Genomic DNA, 22165 nt, shown 5'->3' with positions numbered 1-22165 from the left:
GATTCATTCACTACTCCCCTGGTCTGCCGACCAGACCTGCCTTTCCGGGAAGGGTTCTGCCTCGCTGGGGCTCAGGTTGAAGGCGCTACCAGGAAACTTCCTAACCTTGTATGGCCCTCAGATTCTTATCAGCTCTTGCTTTGTCATGTGGGTACCCACAAAGTCGCGACGAGAAGCCCGAGGGCGGTCAAAAGAGACTTCAAGGCCTCGGGGAGATTGGTAAAGGCATCAGGAGCGCAGGTAGTATTCTCCTCTGTCCTCCCAGTTGTAGGGAATGACATCGAAAGAAACAGGCAGCTGCAGCGTTATCAATACCTGGCTCCAAGGCTAGCGTCACTGGCAGAATTTGGGGATTTCCAATCATGGGATGGGCTATGTGACACCAGGCCTGCTGGGGTCTGACGAGAGGCAGCGTTCTCAACGGGAGAAAAGTGTTTTTGCTCACCAATTAGCGGGGCTGATGGGAAGGGCTTTAAACTAGGTTTGAAGGGGGCAAGGGATAAAATCGGGCTTACTAGTGGTAAGCTATGGGACGGCATGGCAACGTTTGAGGGATGGCGCGCTAGCGAGAGCTTTCGCTCTGCTCCGCGATGTACTGAGTACGCCGGAGCGCATTAGAAATATTTGTACGCTAATGCACGTGCTGTGAGGAATAGAGAGGAGGAACTAGAGGCCTTGGCTCAGTCCCTGCATTTACCATGCATCTCTTCTGGGTTAAAAGTGTATACACATTATGGATTTGGTATATAAAGACAAGAAGGGAGACATGTTATGTGAGTAAGATCTCATGTGTGAATTTTTTTCATTTGAATACATCCATGATAGTCTTTTTTAGTGTTTTCACCCCTCCAGCCTCAAAGAACAAGCTCTGATGTACAGTTTCTGGTAGTTTGCTAATCTCGCCTCTTGATCCTCTTGCTTTTTTCTTGGGGCTTTGTTTCCCTCTTGGGTACCTTTGAGCTTTTGAACCAATGAAAATACTTACCTTGCAGGTTCATCTGGCCAAGTTCTTTTGATCAAGGAGAAGGCTGAGAATCCAGGGGACAAAGAATAATTACAAGCAGTGCTTGAGCCCTTGAAGACAATGCAATCTGCTTAGCCCTCTGCTTCCCAGCAGGTTTTTACCACAAAGGCAGGCTTGCCAGTGACCCAGGCGATAGCACTTCCATCACATTAACTGGTTCCCATTCCAAAAGTCTCCAGGTTTTCCAGGCTCTTTGGCAATTTCCTGTCACTTCCTCAGAGCTGCTTACCCTTCTGCAATCTCTTCTCGTAGAGGGGTATCCTGGATAATTTTTCTCTTTTTTGTATTCTATAAAAATCCTGAGCCACTGACAGCTCTGGTCATAGCAGCATTATTAAAAACTTTTCTTGACCAGTCTGTTATCTGACTCCCAGAGGATAACTGGCACAGATAACCAGCTGCTGCAGGATCTCCATCCCAGTTGTGTTCAGGTACAACTAAACACCCACTCTACAGCCCCCGGGTCCCAGCAGTGCCCCAGACAGCAGCTATCTCTTGCCCAAGAGCATGCTGCAGGACCTGCCTGGCAGCACTGGCAGCTTCCTGCCAGTTATCATCTTTCACTGAGTCCCTTGGCTGTCATGCTACAGAGACATGATTCCTCTCAAAACAGGAATTAGTACAGTCTGGGGCTAGTTCCTGGGAGCCTCAAGATGCCAAGGAAGGAGGGGTGTATGGAGCAGGCTGCATAAGAGGAAAGTTTGTTGTCTGTTTTTCTGTGCAACTGTGAGGACCTTTAAATGCCAAGAGTCTGTAGGCACGAGGGATGCTCATGTTGCAAGCTAACAATTGTAAAAAAAGCTCGCAATTAAAGAAGTGCTTCAGACAGTACATAGATTCATCCATGCCTGGCACTATTCACTGAGTACCAGCAAGGTCACTGTTGCATGTGAGCCTGCAGGCCATGCCAGTGGCCCTGAGTAAGCATGCCAAAGAGGTGTGCCCAGGTGCAGGGGTGGGTAAGGACAGCGCAATGTCTAGAGAGGATCCCATAGGTTACACTGTCCCTGTCTGTGTGCAGAAGCTGCTCTGGGGGCAGTAGGTTTCAAGAGGTGGGTGCACTGGTTTGGCAACAGGTTGATGATGCAGCTCTGTTGACAGGTAGCAGGATTACACCCATACGCCGCACCACACAACAGCTGTCCAGCACCACTTGTCTCCAAGAAAGAAGGCTGAGGGAGATCTAATTGCTGTCTTCCACTACTCAGAGCTTGCCTTTTCTCAGAGGTGCACAGTGAAAGAATGTAAGGAAATGGTCACACGTTGCACCAAGTGAAGTATGCCATGAGAGCAGATAAGCCCTGGAAGAGGTAGCCAGAGAGGATGGGGAATCTCCTTCTTTGGCAACATTAAAAGTTCAGCTGGACAAGACCCTGAGCGACATGTCCTAACTTTGGTGTTAGCCCGGCTTTGAGTAGGGGGCTAGACTAAAGACCTCCAGAGGTCTCTCGCAACCCAAATTCTCTGATTGTGACGGTGAGATCAAATGGCCTTGGTGACCTTGTTGTGCAGGTGAAAGACCTTATAGTGCAGATGTTTTCATTGCTCTGGAGGCCTTCAGGTCGAGGTACCAGTAGAATCATAGAATCATAGAATCATAGAATGCTTTGGGATGGAAGGGACCTTTAAAGGTCATCTAGTCCAACCCCCCTGCAACTGGCAGGGACATCTACAACCAGATCAGGTTGCTCAGAGCCCCATCCAGCCTGGCCTTGAATGTTTCCAAGGATGGGGCATCCATCACCTCTCTGGGCAACCTGTTCCAGTGTTTCACTACCATCATTGTAAAAAATTTCTTCCTTATATCCAGTCTGATTCTACCCTCTTTTAGTTTAAAACCATTACCCCTTGTCCTATTGCTATTGGCCCTGCTAAAAAGTCTGTCCCCATCTTTCTTATAAGCCCCCTTTAAGTACTGAAAGGCTGCAATAAGGTCACCCTGCAGCCTTCTCTTCTCCAGGCTGAACAACTCCAGCTCTTTCAGCCTTTCCTCATAGGAGAGGTGTTCTACCCCTCTGATCATTTTTGTGGCCCTCCTCTGGACTGTCTCCAACAAGTGTACATCCTTCCTGTGCTGAGGGCCCCAGAGCTGGACGCAGTACTCCAGGGGGGGTCTCACCAGAGCAGAGTAGAGGGGCAGAATCACCTCCCTCGACCTGCTGGCCACGCTGCTTTTGGTGCAGCCCAGGATACGGTTGGCCTTCTGGGCTGCGAGAGCACATTGCCACCTCATGTCCAGCTTTCCGTCCATCAGTACCCCCAAGTCCTTCTCAGCAGGGCTGCACTCAATCCCTTCATCCCCCAGCCTGTATTGATACTTGAAAGCACTGTCCAAAGATTGTTGGAGGGGGCACTGCTGATGGGGGGGAGAAGGGGGAGTCTCTTCTTTGACGATGACAATAGCATAGATGAGCTTGTACAAAACTGCATTACTTGAATTCCTAATGTATATGATGAACAAAGAAAGAGCCAGCACAGATCCCCAGATGAGCTGTTAGTGATGGCAGATATATCACTGAGCAAAAGGAGGTGCTGTTTACATTTGCCAACACTGTGGCTAGGAGTCACCCAGCACTTAGGCAGTTTTCCATGCTGGGCTGCCTGGCGCTGTGGCCCTTACCTCCTGCATACTAGAGCTCTTATCTCAGTATCAGCCAGCTAGCAAAGGCAAGTGACCAGCTTCAGCATTTTCTTCACTCATGGAAATCAGCCCATTTCCTTGACAGTTCATAGTTATCTGCAGGAATTTGGCTTTGGAGATCTTAAATAACAAACCAGGAAGTCTGAGGATCTCTGTTGCAGAAAGCTTGAGCGTAAGTGTTTAATAGCCTGGCATAAGATCACAGCATAAAAACCAAAATTACCCGTGTTAGAAGACTGAATGTTCTGACCACAGTTATGAGTAACATATATTTATAGGAGAACTGTAAGAAAGTGTAAAAATGAAGGTCATCTAATGGTTTTAGCCCTAAGCACAACAGGAAGTACAACCACAATCACATGGTAAGGCATTTCCATAGCAACTGATAACATTTTCCATTAAGCTGGAATTAATATCAGGCTGTAATCTGCCTAAGGACACAGAACGCATAAGGATGAAGCAAGATAGCTAACGCCATACAAAGAAAAAGGAAATGGCTGAACTGCGAGTATGATGAGAGTGGAAGGAGCAAAAGCAGGTCTCGGCGTAAGAAAACCCTGTCCCAGTGTGTCGTGTCACAGGCAGGAAATGCTCCCTGCCCTCCATTACCACTGATTTCACTACGTGGGTTTTCCTGCAATGGATTGGGTAAATAATTCAGGTGCGAGAAGTCTGCATCACTTCTCCTTTCCTGGTCCCATAAGTGCGTCACAGGTCTCTCCTGGCTTAGGAGCAAAACATATGAATTAACTGCCTTACCAGACACGCTGCCTCAATGATTGCCAGGGCCCTAACCAGCCCCCCAGGGCTTTTCTCCACCCTGTCCATGGACCAGGATCCCCCTTCAGCCCAAACCACAGCTGTCAGTCCCTGTCCCAGTGCCACTGCAGATTGTCAGTTTCCAGCTTCCCCCAGCCTTGCCTGGCCTGGGGCCATGGGCCCCGACAAGCCAGGCCCACCAGTGGGCCAACATCCTAGCCCATCCTCGGCCTGGCTCCATCCCCACAGCCCTGCCTGGACATCCCTGGACATGAGACTGAGCTGCAGATTGACTTCCTGGCTTGAATTCATCCTGCCTTGTCACCGTGAACCTGCTTGATGATCTGCAGGCATGATTGACCCTGCCGAGGGTCTCCAGGCCTGCCCTGCTCCCTGGATGGGGGTGGTGGGACAGGCCTTGGTGTTAGCACACTCAGCCTCTGACTCCTGGGCCATGAGGGAGCTGCCAGCCCTCGCTGCACCCTGGCACAAGTTTCTGTAGTGCCATGATACCTATGTTCTGCTGCAAGTCCTTGCTAGGAAACTATACCCCAACCCACCCACAGCCTCCTGCACCCTAATAGATCCTGTTGTTGCTGTAACTGCAAGCTACAGATTAAGTGGCAGTGGGGTAGTCCCAAGGGAAGGTTGAACTGGGGCGACAGAAGTCCTCCTGTTAATTTATGAGTCATGGAGAAGTGTTACTGCTTGGTAGCTGGATCTGTTGGTTTCCCACAACTGAAAACCACAGTGATGAGGCCTTATGTCTGCTTCTTCAGCTCCTTCTTGAGGAACGAGTGGCATTGAATAGGTCTGTCAGTCCAGCTGGCCCAAGGTCTTGGGGAACGTGAGAGAAGAGCTGCCCTCACCAGTGACTTGTTTTGATTAACTAGCATCTAGGAGGGTTGTATTAACTTGCATCTAGACAGGATGTAGTCATGATCTCCCAGTAGACAGGGATAATGGTGGCTCATTCATCAGATAGACTGTCCCCATTTACCTTCTCAGCTATCTAGACAGGTTACCACTCTGGTTACAAAGCAGATGTGAGGTGCCAGCATCATCCCTCAGATGAGGATGTTGTACCTACAGCAGCTCCCAGCACTTAGGAAGCACTCAGTTTTCAGGACTGGGGTGAGTGGCATCAGGCTAGCCCAGTGTCCGGATCCCTGAGGTGGGAAGGAGTCAGTGACAGTGCTTTGGCTCAGCCCAGATCCCCCTTCGCTCAGTGACTCTCACTCAGTAGCTACCAGTGGCACACCTGCAGCAGCATCCACCAAGATCGTGTTTTGCAGCTTTTAATCTAGGCAAAATAAGGAGAGGAGCACAGTCACAGCTAATGGAAATTATTCTTACCTTTATGAGGAACGGCTTCAAGTGGAGCACTTCACTGAGTCAATATGGGTTCCCCCTTCCTTTCGTCCCCAAAGCAACTTATTTGTGAAGATCCCAGTAGTGAACAGATACTGTGCTTTCTCTCCCTCTGCAAGTGTCAACCCAAGTATGAACAAGATGTTGTGTGATGAGACACTCCTCTCATGTCAGAACAATCTGTAGTGGTTATTAAAGATTTGCAGGCAGGTATGAAGAAACAGACTGAGAAAAGATGATGTGTATTCCCTGTTCCAGAGCTAGAGGAAAACAAAGGTCACCAATCTTCTGAATGCTTCCTTGCAGTCAAGGGCTTCTGGAGATGCATGCACAAATAGCAAACCTGCTATCTTGGAGATGGGGATAGAGGGAAACCCAGCTTAGTATTTATACACTTCAGAGGAGACAGCATGAGAAAGATGAGGCTTCCTGGCACCTTACCCACCCTGATCAAACCACTGCAACTGAAGTCAGTATCAAAATTCTCGCCATCTTCCACGAGTTTCATGGTTTTTCCATCCATTTTCCCCTCAGATGTATTGAGGAAAGAATCCACCTGTATTATCTTCATGTCTTCTATGCAGACAAGGAAATGCTGCATTTTTACCTGTAAAGGGATTTCTCTTGTCTCACAGGGCTGGGAGTCTGAGAGACACAAAAGGGTGAAGCCACAGGTGCCATTATTTGTATAGAATCTGTTTAAATCTGAGGAAGAAACACACCTTTGATACCCTGTAGCTTCAAAAGAAGTGAAAGGAAACATGACACATCCTGTTTCTACAAACCCTTTTCCAGTAACTCTAAAGAAAGTCTTTAAACATTTAAGGGTTTGCAAAGCTACTTACCTTCATTCATAGTTTTCCTGTTTTCCTCTGAGGTCAAACAGATTTATGTGTGAAAGGGCAACCTGCACTTGACAGAGTGGAGCCATCTGCCACTTCTTGTTTACACCAGTTCCGCGAAGCTAATCCCAGTCTCTGCCTTTTCTTGTATTTTCAAACTCAATAAAAACACAAAGACTTGAAGAGCAGAATAGGTGACACGTTCTAAATACTTTTTCAAAGGCTGATTTGCTTCAGTGTTTTCTCATTATTAAGGTAAGACATCTGCTGAAATAACAAAGAAATTGTGCACAAAACAAATGAAAATGCTGGAAAATCTAAGGTCAAGAAAGTTAATCTGAGCATTAAGAATGTCCATGGTACAGTCAAGCTCAGATCTGTCTGGTATCTGTTCCAAAGTCAATATCTTCATTCAGAGACTTTGCTTTCCCACCCTACAAATTCTTCTCAATGGCAGCCAAATTCTCATTGAAGATGATGGGAACATGTTCTGACACATACATAAGTGAGTTCCCACTGCATGGGGACCATCCTTCTGAAATCAGTAGAGGCTACATTACTGTAGTTAACACAGAATCATAGATCATAGAATCATTTAGGTTGAAAAGACCTTTAAGATCATTGAGTCCAACCATTAACCTAATGCTGCCAAGCCCACCACTAAACATGGCCCTAAAGTACCACATCTACATATCTTTTAAATACCTCCAGGCATGTTGCCTCAACCACTTCCCTGGGCAGCCTCTTCCAACACTTGACAACCCTTTTGGGGAAGAAATTTTTCCTAATATCCAATCTAAACCTCCCCTGGCGCAACTTGAGGCCATTTCCTCTCCTCCTATCGCTTGTTACATGGGAAAAGAGACCAACCCCCACCTCGCTACAACCTCCTTTCAGGTAGCTGTAGAGAGCGATAAGGTCTCCCCTCAGCCTCCTCTTCTCCAGGCTAAACAACCCCAGCTCCCTCAGCCGCTCCTCATAACACCGGTACACCCTTCACCAGCTTCGTTGCCCTTCTTTGGACACGCTCCAGCACCTCAACGTCCTTCTTGTAGTGAGGGGCCCAAACCTGAACACAGTATTCGAGGTGCGGCCTCACCAGTGCCGAGTACCGGGGCACGATCACTGCCATAGTCCTGCTGGCCACACTATTTCTGATACAAGCTAAGATGCTCTTGGCCTTCTTGGCCACCTGGGCACACTGCCACCTGTCGACCAACACCCCCACGGCCTTTTCCGCCAGGCAGCTCTCCAGCCACTCTTCCCCAAGCCTGTAGCCTTGCATGGGGTTGTTGTGAGGCAAGTGCAGGACCCAGCACCGAGCCTTGTTGAACCTCATACAGCTGGCCTCGGCCCATCGATCCAGCCTGTCCAGGTCCCTCTGCAGAGCCTTCCTACCCTCCAGCAGATCAACACTCCCGCCCAACTTGGTGTCGTCTCCAAATTTACTGAGGGTGCACTCGATCCCCTCGTCCAGATCATGGAGAAAGATATTAAACAGAACTGGCCCCAATACTGAGCCCTGGGGAATACCACTTGTGACCATCCACCAACTGGATTTAAATCCATTCACCGCAACTCTTTGGGCCCAGACATCCAGCCAGATTTTTACCCAGCAAAGAGTACACCCATCCAAGCCATGAGCAGCCAGTTTCTCCAGGAGAGTGTCAAAGGCCTTACTAAAGTCCAGGTAGACAACATGCACAGCCTTTCCCTCATCGACTAAGCAGGTCACCTTGTCATAGGAGATCAGGTTAGTCAAGCAGTTTAGTTAGTTACACACAGTGGCTAAGTATTTCTTCATGAAAAACTGAGTCTATCTTACATGATATTCTCTGGAACATAGGAAGTCATGGACATCTCATCATTCTTTAACCAAGGACTAGAGGCCACCTGGAGGACCCTGATATGCGGATCCCCATATGAGGAGCCTTTGGGCAGGTAAACAGCACACAGAGGGACTGTGAGAGTTCATTGGAGATCTCCTAGGTTGGTGGGGAGATGAAGGCACAGCTGTGTGCTCACCACATAGGAGATATATCAATACCTCATAGAAGCCATGACTTAACTGAGAAGTTTCGGGAACCAATCCAGGCAGACTCACAATGAGAACATTAGTGACTGGCTGTAAGCACTCTTCTATACTCATCTTCTGGTCAAGTCAGAAAAAAATAGAGCCTAGGAATTCATTAAGACATGCAGACCCTTGGGGTCATCCACTGTTCCTGCCACTGAAAGACAGTGCAGGTAGGGCATGTGTTGTGTGTTAACCCTTGTGGGCAGATAAGCACCAACAGTCGCTCACTCACCTCTTCCCCCACCCCCAATGGGACAGAGGAAGAGGAAAGGAAGAATAAAAACAAGAAAACTTGGGAGTCAAAATGAAACAGACAAACTAACAAACAAGGAAATTGTTTAATAAGTGAAGGATAAGTGGAAGGAGAGGGAAGAAAACAAAACAAAAGAAGTGATGCAAAAGCAATCACTCACCACTTCCTGGGGACAGACCAATGCCCAGCCAGTTCCCAAGCAAAAGATGGCTAATCCCCCTAAAACCCCCTCTTTTTCCTTTTATTGCTGAGCTTGATGTTATATGGTATGGAATATCTCCTTGGTTAGTTTAGATAATCTGCCTGGTTGTATCCCCTCCCAGTGTATTGCACACGCCCCAATCTATTCACTAGGGGGGCAGAATGAGAAACAGAAAAAGCCTTGATGCTGTGCAAACACTGTTCAGCAAAACCTAGAACATTAATGTGTTATCAGTACTATTTTGGTCAGTATGCATATGAGCTGCTATGAAGAAAATTATCCTAGCCAGGCCCAGTACATCATGTCAGATGACAACACTGTGACAACTTCTTGGTATGCCCTAAAAATGTGAAAAGAACGTCAAAACCTACAGGTTTGATCTTAAAGAGTGTGCAGGATGACATGCCTCTAACATTTGTGGGGATTTTGCCTGGATGGGATCTCTGGGCCCCAGCAAACAAAGCATCTGTATACTGATTCCAATGGGACTTCTCTATAATGAAGTCTTTCATGACATCACAGGATAACACAGGTGGGAAGAGACCTCGGGAGGTTTCTAGTCCAACCTCCTTCTCAAAGCAACATCAGCTCTGAGGTCAGACCAGGTTGCTAAGGGTTTTATCCATCTGATGACATAACCGGGTTTTAATCCATCTAATTGTGCACCCAGCGACACTGGGTCCTCTCTTGCACACACTGCATAGGAAATGTTGGCAGAAGAACCTGTCCAGGCCTGGCATATATGCAACGTGTAGCAGTTTGCCTGTACGTCCAAGGTTTTGCTGTGAGTTGTTGCAGCTGTGCAGGGCTGCATGACCCTGCCCTGTGCTGCAAATGGACAAGTGAAGCCCAGGAGAGCAGCTCAGCTCCATTTCCCTGAAGCTCCCCCTGAACACAGGGCAAAAAGGGGCTTCTGGAGTCATCAGGGCTTGCCCTGGAGTCCAGTTCTCAGAGTTCACAGGAGGCAGAGGAGGGAAAATAGTGTTTTTCGAAGCAAGTTCCCCTGTGGGCCCTTTGCAGGCTATCGTCACCTGTCCCCAGAGCCTCTTGAGCAGGAGATGGCCACCTGCCAGCTTCTCACATCCTGACCCACTTTTCCTGAGAACTCAGCAAGGCAGAGTTTCACAGACAAGAGGAAATCCCTAAACAGCATGCAGCCCAGAGAGTGGAAAGTTTTTTCTGGGGGGTTGGGTTTGTTTTGTGTTTTTTTTCCCAACTTCCACATGAAAGTATTTGACAGCTCGCTGTCCCTGTCAGCGCAGGATGCCAGTGGAAATCGGAGCTGGGAGGGCTCTTCCTGGCTGGTAGAGGCTTCCCAGGAGCGTGAGGGATTTACCGATCGCCTCCTTTCACTCCCCGTCCCTTGCTGTGTACCACTGAAGACCATGTGCAGTGGCAAGCTGCAGACAGGTTTGCTGGTGGCCGGGTATTTCATCTACCTGCTGGTGGGTGCAGCCGTGTTCCAGGCACTGGAGAGGACTGCTGAGAAGCAGGAGAAAAGAGCAGCTGCCCAGATGAAGGAGACTTTTCTGCAGAACTTCACCCACCTCACGATGGCAGAGATGGAGCAGTTTATGAAGGTAAGTGCCAGCCCTGTGGAAGCCCTTTCTCCCTCCTGTTTCCCCATCAGGTGTCATTTCCTACTCAGCCTTGCTACACAGGTAACTTTCACTGTGTTCCTACTGATGTGGTCGTTCAGATGATTTTATCAAACCCAAGCACACTCTCTGATCTGTACAGGCAGGTCACGCTGATGGTAAATACAGCTTGTGTAGCTTGACAAAACCTTGTGTGTTAGCTATCAACAGTCCCCATACTGCAATATCCCGATTCTTTGGGGTCTTGCCTCCTGTTGATTTGGCTTTCGGTGGGACTGTGCTCATCTATCATTATAGATGATAGATATGGCATGGCAGGAAAAATGAGGCTGTCTGAAATGAATTACAACAGTGTCACAGATAGCACCAAGGAATGATACGACAAGGTCTGCAATAATCTGTTGGGAAAAAAAAGAAGCCCAAATCACTACAAGGAGGGTGGCATAGTCAGGGCTTACTTTCTGAAGATGCTGCAGAAGTGAAACAGGCAGCCTGGCCAAAGGAAAGGTGTTTCTGGGCACGGCACAGGAAGCTGAGAATGAGTAGAGTTGTCTCTTCATTTTCGGTATTTCCTAGCTCTGTCTGCTACAATGAAGAAGAAAATGGGGAGTGCAAATAGCCTTGCTCTAAGCATTTCCACGCGGGAAACTAAGGGAGCTCTTAATGGGCCAGTTCACAGGATAAGGAAATGAGGGGAAGAACTGGTATTTCTAATAACACAACCAGCAATCCAGCCTCCAATTCACATATGTATGCACCCTCTTCATCTTGGATTTTTTTTTTTTTTTTGCATGTAGGGGAAGAGAAAAAAAAAAGAGGAACCTTTCAAGACCATGAAATCTTTGTGCAAGGGCTGTAGAATGATTTCTGTTAGCCTTGATTTTCTGGGACACCAGCAAAAAAGATAGTAAGGGAGGAAGGTGGAGGGAAGACTTTTCTGGTGCAGTTTATTCCAGCTTGTATCTTGCCTATGGCAGGGCTCAGCCTTGAATTTTACCTAGGCTGTTTCTGTACAAATCAGCCTGCCTTACAGATGTCCGGTCCGATGTTTGCTAAAGGCAGGGATAGCTGGATACTGTTTGGGTTTTTTTGGTTTGTTTTTTTTTAAACTTAAAAAAAAATTAACAGCACTTAGAACTAAAACCAAGGAAGAAGGGAAGAGTCTGAAAATGCATAACATGATAGATGATAGGGCTGGAGGGGCTTGGGAGAAACACCTAGTCAAACCCACTGTGGCAGGGCAGTCTCAACCCAAGCCATCTCCAACAGATGTTCATATAACCTCATCTCAAAGGCCACATTGTAAATGTTGTGCATGTATGTTCATGCATGCAGTTTGGAGAACAGTGTATAAGTCAGGCTGAATTCTGATTGGGGTCGCACCAAGAGTAATGCTGTGCAAATCAATGGACTGTCTCTGAATTTAAATCTGTGATGCTAATCAGAATACAGCCTTAAAATGAAATTCTCTCTGTATGTCATGTGCACCCTGCTATAACTCAGTGATGCCCTCCTGGGAGGGATCAGAGTCACTGCTCAGTGCGCCTGAATACAGGTAGATGATTAGATCCTGGATCCATCACTGCCATCTCAAGGGCAAACAAAACCAGCAACCAGCCACCCCATCACTTAAGACAGTGGGCCGTCTTGCTCTGCCATGTCCTAGTCATCTATAGGACCATTTTTTTCAAAGCACTTAGCCTAAAAGAATTGAGGTCCTTGATCACGCTGAAAGAAACAAGTTCTCCTAACACCCACTAGAGCAGTCAATATAAACAGGGCAAAAGACTAACACTCAAAAACACTGGCTGGCTGCTACCCAGCCTTGGAGGTAAAGGTGTGAATAGTATTAGAGTATTGCTGAGGATAGGTGAGTGGTATTCATAGGAAAACAGCAGTAGTTGGCTAAATCTGTAGTATTCTTGCAGCAAGCACTTGAGAAAAGCAGCCATGTTGATACCAAACTTTGCTTTCCCCCCCAGAACCTGACTGAAGCCATTCAGAATGGAGTATACCCTGTTGGAAATGAATTACAGATTGAAGACAGCAACTGGGATTTCAGTAACTCCTTCTTCTTTGCAGGCACGGTTGTCTCCACAATAGGTAGGTCTAATGCTTTCCATGTATGTGTGTTTGTGTGTGTGTGATGCTTATTATGTTTGGTTATTAGGAACTGAATGGATAATACTTTCAAGGATAAAAACTCCAGCCCTTCATTGTCATGGACGGTAAGCAGCAACGAACTTGGTTCTGAGACCTCACCACTGCACAGCTCTTCATGCATTATTTTGGCTTGTGAAATACCAGTGGCCTTTTATATTATTTCCCACTTCTTTCTTCTTTTTGAGCCATCTGTTAAAATGTTCGCTCTGCTGCCAGTTGTGGGTGGGAAATAAACTTTACTTTCCTGGTCTTTATTCTAGGTCAAATAGGCTTTAAATCTGAGAGTGCTGTAAAGCATAAAAGAATGGTAGGAAAGAAGTGAACTCTGCTGGGGCATGGGCACTATCTCAATAACCTGTGCTGAGCTGTTAGTGCATATATTGAATTTGTAATATACCAGGAGGAAAAAAAGGGGAAGGGGGCAAGGCAAATGCTGAGACTTTTACACTGCTGCTTCAAGCTGTTCTGACCTTTTTAGGCGCTGCCTGCCCCTGCCTGCTTCTCCTTTTCTCTCAAATATGCAAATCAAAAAGTGCAGGCCTGCCAAATTTAGGCATAAAATCCACACTGTTGGCTCCTGCTTCACACTCTCATGTAGTGAAAGTCCAATCTATGTTTTTGCAGAGTGAGTGTGACATGTCACAAGGGCCCCAGTGGTGTCCTAGCATCATGGCAGGTGTGTAGGTGTTGCATGAACCCACGTGGAGACCTCCTGCTCTAGAAGAAAGAAAGGCTTCTGACCCATCACATCAATGACAAATGTTCTGTGGTTACAACATTCACATATTGATAAAGCTTCCCTAGTTTGTCAGCACGCTGCTACTAGCCAATCCATTCCTTGCAATCACCTGTATTATTGTGTTTTTTCATTACAGCATTTCTCTGACAATCAATTGCTTCCCGTCAAATTTGTTTCCCTAGTGAGGCAGACAGGCTGTCCCAGGAAAAGTGCAACTTGCCTGTTTCTCTGCACCTTTGCTGCAGAGGTCTTTTGTGAAGGTACATCAGGTACTTCCACTAGTGTTTACCAGGTTTTGTCATGAAAACGGAATATTTCTGCAACAGGGAGCACAAGACAGCTTAAGCATTTGGGGCCTAGTAGCCACTAAATCATTCAGTTATTTTATTTGTCTTTTCCACCAAAGAAAACATTGCATTTTCCAAGTAATGGATGCCTTGAGATGAACTGTGCTCGGGAAAGCATATTTTCTCAGGGGCACTGACAGATTAAGGACATACACAAAGTACAGGACTCTTGCTCTCAGAGATATACCTCATGCGGTCTAAGAGGAACAAAGTCTCCAGTCCATTAAAGGGCATGTTTGGAGTTCTGCAGCTGTTTTTCCACTACTTAGATAAATCCTCTATTAGTAGGACTTTAAGACAAATATCTCTCTGGCATGAATAAATCAGCTACCAGTAAGGTCTGGACTAATTAGCACCATCTAGTCTAATGCACACTGCACTGCCTCTGGGTCTGGAGCCAATATCTGGACATACCCATTTACTGGCATTTAGCCAGGGAGGTCACTAACACACAGGCAGATTGACAAGAAGCTAGAGATGGCTATATGTGATTTTGTCATGGCAAACAGCCTGGAACTCCAGCCTTGATGTCTTCCAGGTCCCCAGACTTCTGGTTTCTGTCTTTCCATGTATTTGTCACAGGGCAGAGCATGTTTTCCATAATTAGTTTTAGATTGTGCTTTCATTCCCACTAAGGCTGGGTTGGGAGCACACAGTGCTCTCTGCATCCCCCAAAATATTCAGGGTGAATCACTTCATCTGCTTACTGCCTTTTTCAGAGAAAAAAAGAGTGCATGTGGACTGAGAAATGCTAGCCACATCTTTTGGGGTCAAAAGCAGGCTGGGTTGGGATAGGTGTGAATGTGACTGTGGACTGCTCCAGTTCTCTGGAATTTCTCCTCTGACCCATCTTTTTTCATAGGTTATGGCACATTACGTCCTAGAACTGCTGGGGGCCAGATCTTCTGTGTCTTTTTTGCTCTGTTTGGAATCCCTCTGAATGTTGTTTTTCTGCACCGTGTTGGTAAGATGCTCTCACTGCTGTGTAAAAAGCTGGGGAACTTCCTGTATGAGAAAGGAATGAGAAAGGTAATTGGTTTTACTTACTCAGGCACAGTTATGTGCTCGTTTCTATTTTTTTTTTTCTCAAGATATATGCTGGCATTATCCTCTATTATATTTGTTCTCATGCTGTGTTAGACATTGTACTAGGAGAGAGAAAGGGACATTCTTCACTTGCAGAGCTGAACAGACAAGGCAACCATAGAGGAGATATTCAGAGAAAGGGATGCATTTTGTCTGCCCATCTAAATGGCAGACATCCAGCCCCCTTCATCAATTAATGGAGAGAGTGGGCACCTCATCCCACTTCTCTAGACACTTACCTCAGGAGCTAACACTCTAGGGAAGTACCTGTCTCCCTTTATAACCAGGAAAGAGAGAGATGATTAAGCATCTCATCTTGAGGCAGCAAAAAGCAGGTGAGCTGTAAAAAGCTGTAAAAAGTAGGTGAGCTGTAGGGATTTCAATGGATATTGACTCAATGCCTAGTGTGTCACCCCTCCTTATTCGTTGTGCAGTCCTTTAATCCCTCCCCTCCTTTGACTTTGGCTGAAAGGAAACATCAGGCTGAAGTTGTCCATTTGAGCCCAGTGGCTGAAGGGTGAGGAGGCACCTGTAAAGGGCTAGAGACAGGATGCGTCTTGCCTGGTTTTGCCCCAAGTTATTTGCAGCTTCTCCCCCTCTCTCACCACTACTGAGGAAGTGAGAATAGCTTTTCTGCGTCTCTTACTGTAATTGTCTTTCCGGACAAGGTATGAATGCGACAGACAACCCTGTTCAAATTGCTAATTTCTCCCCATGTCTGGCAAACTTAAATAGAACATAAGGCTTGATCAGGTATAGATTCAAGCACATGCACAATGCACGAAGACATGAAAAATTATCCAACAGTTGCCATTAATTTCCAGACAATCTGGACCTATAAAATTCTATACATAAACTATATGTGTGTTGGGCTGATAAATCTTAATATATGACAAGTCTTTTTCTCCAGTCAAGGCTTCTTCATGATGGCTGGGAAGTAGGATGGTTCAAAAGTCACTGTCCAAGCACTTCTTCATCAGGAGCTCATTTGTTAAAGGTCTTCTTGTAGTAAGGCATCTACTGGATAGGAGCCAAGTTGTGGCACTGATGCAATGAGAAATAAAGTCAACAATCAAGACTCTTGGAGATAGTACTGTTCAGAAATGGTGTAAATATTTTCTTAAAAAGTCTATTTTCCCAGGGAAATTTGAATGTTCTTTAGGTGCCACACCTGAATACCTAAAAACTAAAAGTGGAGTTGTCTGGTGAAAAGTGGAAATAGTCTGACTCCTGTAAAAGTGTTTGGATAGGAATTCCTCCTATACTCATGGTCATCGGAGGCTGATACAATTAGATAAAACACTATATCTCCCAGGTCTACTGTGGACCTGCAACACCCATAATAAATGGCTTCCCCCTGCTTCAGAGCAAGGCTAGGGTACTTTTAGAAGAAGAGCACTCCATACAAATCTTTCAGTTCCTGTGGTCCTAGTAGGTATTCCTAGATAGCCACCCATTTTGAATAGCCACCATTATATATGGCCTGCTAGTGTGTCAAATCATGATTGTAATTGAATTGGTTTCCTTCTTTTTCAGAAGAAGATTAAATTTCTGACACTTTTGTTCTTCCTGGCAACGGGGATCCTAGTTTTTCTGTGCTTGCCATCACTCTTCTTCCAGATAACAGAGGGCTGGTCCTACAGTGAAGGAATTTACTTTGCATTTATCACCCTCAGCACCATTGGCTTTGGAGATTATGTAGTAGGTAAGGTTGATTTCAGAGAGGAGACACAGCAAAGTGCAGGGTTATGACTGTAATTACCATGGGCTGACTGCAGTGACCAATGTACTATAGAGATAAATCTGTCTGAGTCTGACTAGTCTTTGCCTTGTACAGTTCTGGGGGAAATACTCATTTCTCTGGGATTGCACGTGCTGACAAAAGCATGAAATTATCTAAATATAATGAAACATGGTGCTTTGGGGTACAAAGAAGCCAAGTATTTGGGGGAGGAAAGGAGAAGTGTAGGGGGAGAATTCAAGGTGCCTAGGAATTTATTTATACCAAAAGGGAACAGTTTGCAACAGTCATACAAAATAAGGCATGTATCCCTGCTTTAGCCATCTAAGACTTATGTTTCAAAGTGTAGAGTAAAGAAATAAGTGGTCATGTTTCAGAAGACATGATTTTACACAATAGACTGAGGTGGAAATCCCAATCATGGGAAAATGGGGAAATCTACTCACTCGATAAGAAGTGGGGCTTAAACATATATATCACAGAAAAAGTGGCTGCCTTTAGTCTCCTGTGCATCACGGGAGGCTCTCTGTCTTCACAAGCCAGAGCTTAGGATTTCCCCCGAAGATGAACTGATTAAGCTACACTCCAGCATGCTGGAGTGCTTCTCAAAAATCTTCCGTGGATCTGCTGACCACAATACACTCTCCATGGAATAAGCTTCCAGAGAAGCTCCAAAATTATCAGCAGGAGCCAAATCAATGTCCACAAAAGAAGCAATCAAACACCTGGACTCCATGGAGAATCAAAAATGTCTCTACAACAACATGTCCTGCCAGCATCTTGCCAGCCTGAACTTCTCTTCAGTGGGGATATGAGAAGGAAGCTCTGAAGCTAATACTTGAGCACCAGTGCTGTCCCTACAGAGAATCTGGAAGCCTCATGTCCCTTTCCGACGGACAGACATCCACCACATAACAAACCTTAGGCTCTCAAGCTTTGCAGAGATGCAAGAGGGGCCTTGGAGGCTGGCTGGCAGCCTTGCTGTGTGTTTGAAAGATTTCTTAGTTCAGGCTGAGGACTTTGGCAGAGGAAACCCGCAAGCTTTTCCAGGCTTTGTCTGATGTTCCCTGCTGATCTTAATTTCGCTGAGTCTGCTAAAGAGGCTGGGTAGTGCTTTGACGATCCAGTTGACAACTTGCTTGTTTGCATGAGTTCAGTGATCATAATGATCTTGTAGCCTAGCTGATGGTGAATTCATGCAATGGCAATGAGTTAATTAGGCCATGTTTCCCCAGGCGATCCAGCTAGCTAACTGCTCCCTCTTGCTACAAAGCACAGGAAACCAGTGTCCCCTGAAATTCCCCTTTTCACATAATCCAAAGAAAGATTCTTTGTGGTTAAGCAGTATTGCCATGAACATGACACAGAACTCGGGCATCAGCGAGGAATCTGTATCACACAACAGTGGCTTCTTTGCCCACTGTTTTCTCTAGCTGGGGCCAATCTTTGTCACTGCAGTGGAGAACAATAAGGCACAGGCATTTCTTTCCTAACCATCTGTAGGACTGATAACCTTGGCCTGTGTCATACTGAGCACCTCAAACTTCAGTGACATGGAATATAGGAAGGTGGAGAGTGGCTGATGCCATGCAGGAGAAAAAGTGGACATCAGACTGGTGCATTTTCTTCCCTTGTCCAAATTACAAGTGTGTTTTACCATAACGACAGCAAGTCACAGCCTGAAAACCACTACCTCCATAGCACTTTGTTCCTCTGCAGCCATATTATCTTACAAAAAAAAAACAATTAGATAGGCCTTCTGGCTCTGTGATTTCATCTTCATTAGGATGACGTAACTGGAGCTGAAATGTTTTTCCCTGCAGTATTTATCTCAATTGGCCTTAAACAACAGTGATAAAATGATGATAAGTTTAATGGCTCACACCTTCACAATGAAACAAGCAAAATCAATGACTGCTCTTCGTATTATGCATTTAGAATTGATTACAGAGGACAAATGTATTTGCGCTGGCAAAGTGGAACAGAACAGGTTTGAGTTTATTTGCATTTTAGTAATTCAAAAGTGGTTTGTAGCTGTTGTGCTTCAAGCATGAGATAAAGCCTGTTTTGGGCAGGGAGACATCCTAGGAAGATGGCAGAGTCTGGATTTAACTGTTTGTAATACATGTACACATAGGTGATACTTCTAGGGTGAAACTCCCCTTGGGCTGCAAACCAAATTTATACCCTGCTGAAGTCCAGTTTTGAGTTAACATTACAAAGATACTACTAGTTGCTTTGCTAACCCCACATCACAAACTTCAGATAAGAGCACAAAAGGAGATGCTTTGTAGCAAGGCTGGCATCCCTTCCGCCAACTCAAGCCTAGCAGAAGAAATGGAAACAGCTGTTGGGTATCTATCCATGAGCACAAACCAGCCCACTCCTGCCCCCTTTCTAGAGCTCTTGCATGATGAAGTACAAAAATCCTGCACAAAGATCTATGCAGTACAGAGCACTGCAGGAGCTGAAAAGAGCTGCCAGCATCCTGGCTCTTTCTGGGCAGCTTCACAATGGGAAATGATCTGCCAGGTTTGTGGTGATCTCCCTGTCTATGCACATTGTTGTGTTACCTACTCTGTGGAGTCAGCCTTGACAGTGACTTATAGCACTCAATAACTGATATCACCAAGTTTTCCTGCAGATGCCAGGGCCATATCACCTGTATCATGATGATAACGTTGTGTGGGACTAAGTACAGTAAGAGCAAATGCTCTCTGTATGTTGGTGGTGGATTGCTGACGTCTGAAGAAACAAATGAAATGACCCATGCAGAAAAGCAGGTGTGTGACACTGGCTGATGCTAAGAGGTTTGGACTGTATGAAATAAGCTTTGGTCCGCTGGTTTCCAACACAGAAAGTTGTGTTCTTGGCATGTGTCAGTGAGTTCTCATCAGTCACCTAGTTTTTTAATGGAGGAAGCTCCTGAAGCTATTCAAAAGCAAAGTAGTAATTGCAACTACTCTCTTTGTATGATCAAGGGTACCTATAATTTAAAGCAAATATTTATTATTAACACACTTTATAGAAATACACAGAATTACAATAACCTAGGTAGTAATAGTCATGTGGTTATAGTGGCCCACTGTGCTCTGCTTTTTGTGCTTTGGGAGTTTGGAAATATTTTCAAGATAATATGCTACAATTTTACACTACTTCCCACATCATTGCATTTACCTGTAGATGCAGTGGTTAAATTGGGATTGGCATGCTATAAGGGGAAAAAAATATCCTGCTCCGCTGCTAATTCACCTTAATTCCAGTTTATCTTTTTGACAGGCCAGCATGTTTGTGCTAGCATATATCAGTTTATTGCAACAACAGGAGACTTGCCCAGCCTTAACCTAATGCTGGGGAGGTGAGACACTCCACTACAATGAAAAAGTCACCTTAAAGTACTCTATGTAAAATACATTACATTGATGAATCCATTAGGCTGGCCCACTCTACACAGGCAAAGAAATTTTAACTTGTTAATTTTCTTCTTCTTTCTCTCCCCTTATCTGCAGGTAAACAGCCTGACAGGAATTACTTTTCCTACTACCGAACACTGGTGGCCATTTGGATTCTTTTTGGCCTTGCCTGGATCGCTCTCCTATTTAATTTATTGACAACGGTACTAGAAGATACTGAAAAAATAATTGTCAAGGATCTCCATCAAATTGGAAAGGCGAGTAAGGACAATGAAGCAAGCCAACAAAGAAGATGCTGGCCTGCTCAATTTATTCCAGAAGAAGAACTACTACCACCACATGGTGGAGGGGATGCACAGAAAATGGAGTCATTAGCAGCAGATTCTGAACACACAAAAAATGAAAAAAATGTTTTTTCTTATAGCAAAACTATTGCCATAACATATGAGAATTGAATTCTTCATTGGAGACTTGCTAGTGAATTATTCTAAAGAAACTCCCATGGAAATAAAATTTCTCCTACCTTTTGCCGAGATCTATCCTTTCAGAGCTCAAGATTTACAGTTACACAAAGCCCGAATATTAATGGTAAGAAATTTGCTCCTCAGTTTGCACCTAGGTTGTGCTAGCAACCTGAGAAGTACACTTGTTTTGCAAGGCATTTTTAAGATGCTTCCACAAAAATGCAGAGGAGGGGCATGGTAGAGCTTGCTGGTTCTATTTGGATTTTGCCGCTCGCAAGAAATCATGTCTCTTCCAGGAACTGACATGCACAAGCTTTTCTGAGGCATGGCATAGCACCTTTGGAAGAAGAAAGAAGGGTATATAACTTAATAGATGCCTGATTTGAGCCATCATATTGGATAAGCTATATGATCGGAAAGACATGTTTAAAGGACAAGACCTGGGCTCAGTTCAGAGACACTAGAAGCATCTACTGGACAGGGTTAGAAAAAGGTTAGTGTGTTAGAAATGATTAATTCTACCTCTTCCTGTCTTATACTAAGATGAGTAAAGGCAATTTCACCTTTTATCTCTGTGGCTTTGAAAAACCTTTCTGATGGTGTTTATAAAGAACATATAAACCCATGTCTTTAATTCAAATTTTATAATGGTTTTATTCTATAAGCATTTTGTAAGAACAGAGACTGGTTTGAACAGAGGAGTCCTCACTGCATCGGAGCCTTGCTGCCATGTTTGTATTCCACAGGAGCTATAAAGTCATTTAAAAATGATTCTGTTGTGCTGTGCTAAGGGAGCTTTCCAAGTGCGAGTGTTGTCTAAACAGAGCAGCCTTACCTTCAACCACGTAAAAGAAGGATGTCAAATCTGGGCACGGTGTGTCAGATGTACCGCCTGGCATGCAGGCCATCCCTGAGTGAAGACCCTGGCCTTTAAAGGCTCAGTCTACACATCAGGTGCCTTGTGTGTGTCAAGAGTGCACGAAAACCCTACCCTGAAGTGCTGGCAAAGCAGCTGTGGTAGACACAGTCTTAGAGGTGAAAAGTCCCATGGGTGTATATGGTTACGCTAAAAGTCAGTCTAGTCCAATATCCTGTCTCTGACCATGCCTACTAGCATATGCCTCCAAGTAGCATAAGAATGAGGCAGCTCTGCCATGTTCCTGCACTGGGGTGCAATCCCTCTTCCAGTAGTTGGGGGCTCAAAAGCTGCCCAAACAAGAGGTGGGGTCTCTGTACTTCAAAGTCCATGAACTTGCCCAAACGCTGAACTCACATCAGCACTCACAGGACCCACCCAAGGCAGTTCATAGGTTCAGTATATGAAGTGCCTCCCTTCAACGGTCCTGAACGTGTCACTTGACAGGTTTTTGTGATATCCTCAAGTTCCTATTTTGTCAGACAGTGAATAATTGTTCTCATCTCACCCTCCAGGTGATAGTTACAGC

The 22165-nt window shown here is 45.4% G+C and overlaps 1 protein-coding gene across 1 annotated transcript; it reads left to right on the top strand.

Moving 5' to 3' along the window:
• The first annotated feature begins 10511 nt into the window (after positions 1 to 10511).
• On the top strand, positions 10512 to 21456 carry LOC309593230 (potassium channel, subfamily K, member 16-like). Its single transcript, XM_082317418.1, has 5 exons — positions 10512 to 10749; positions 12750 to 12870; positions 14879 to 15045; positions 16639 to 16807; positions 20353 to 21456. The coding sequence occupies exons 1-5, from the start codon at positions 10555 to 10557 to the stop codon at positions 20709 to 20711; spliced, it is 1011 nt and encodes a 336-aa protein (XP_082173544.1). The 5' UTR covers positions 10512 to 10554; the 3' UTR covers positions 20712 to 21456.
• Positions 21457 to 22165: the final 709 nt, after the last annotated feature.

This window comes from Platalea leucorodia (genome assembly GCF_965183815.1).
Source record: "Platalea leucorodia genome assembly, chromosome: 7".
NCBI classification, from domain to species: domain Eukaryota; kingdom Metazoa; phylum Chordata; class Aves; order Pelecaniformes; family Threskiornithidae; genus Platalea; species Platalea leucorodia.
The sequence above is the reverse complement of the archived record's forward strand: the minus strand, read 5'-3'. Positions and strand labels throughout refer to the sequence as shown.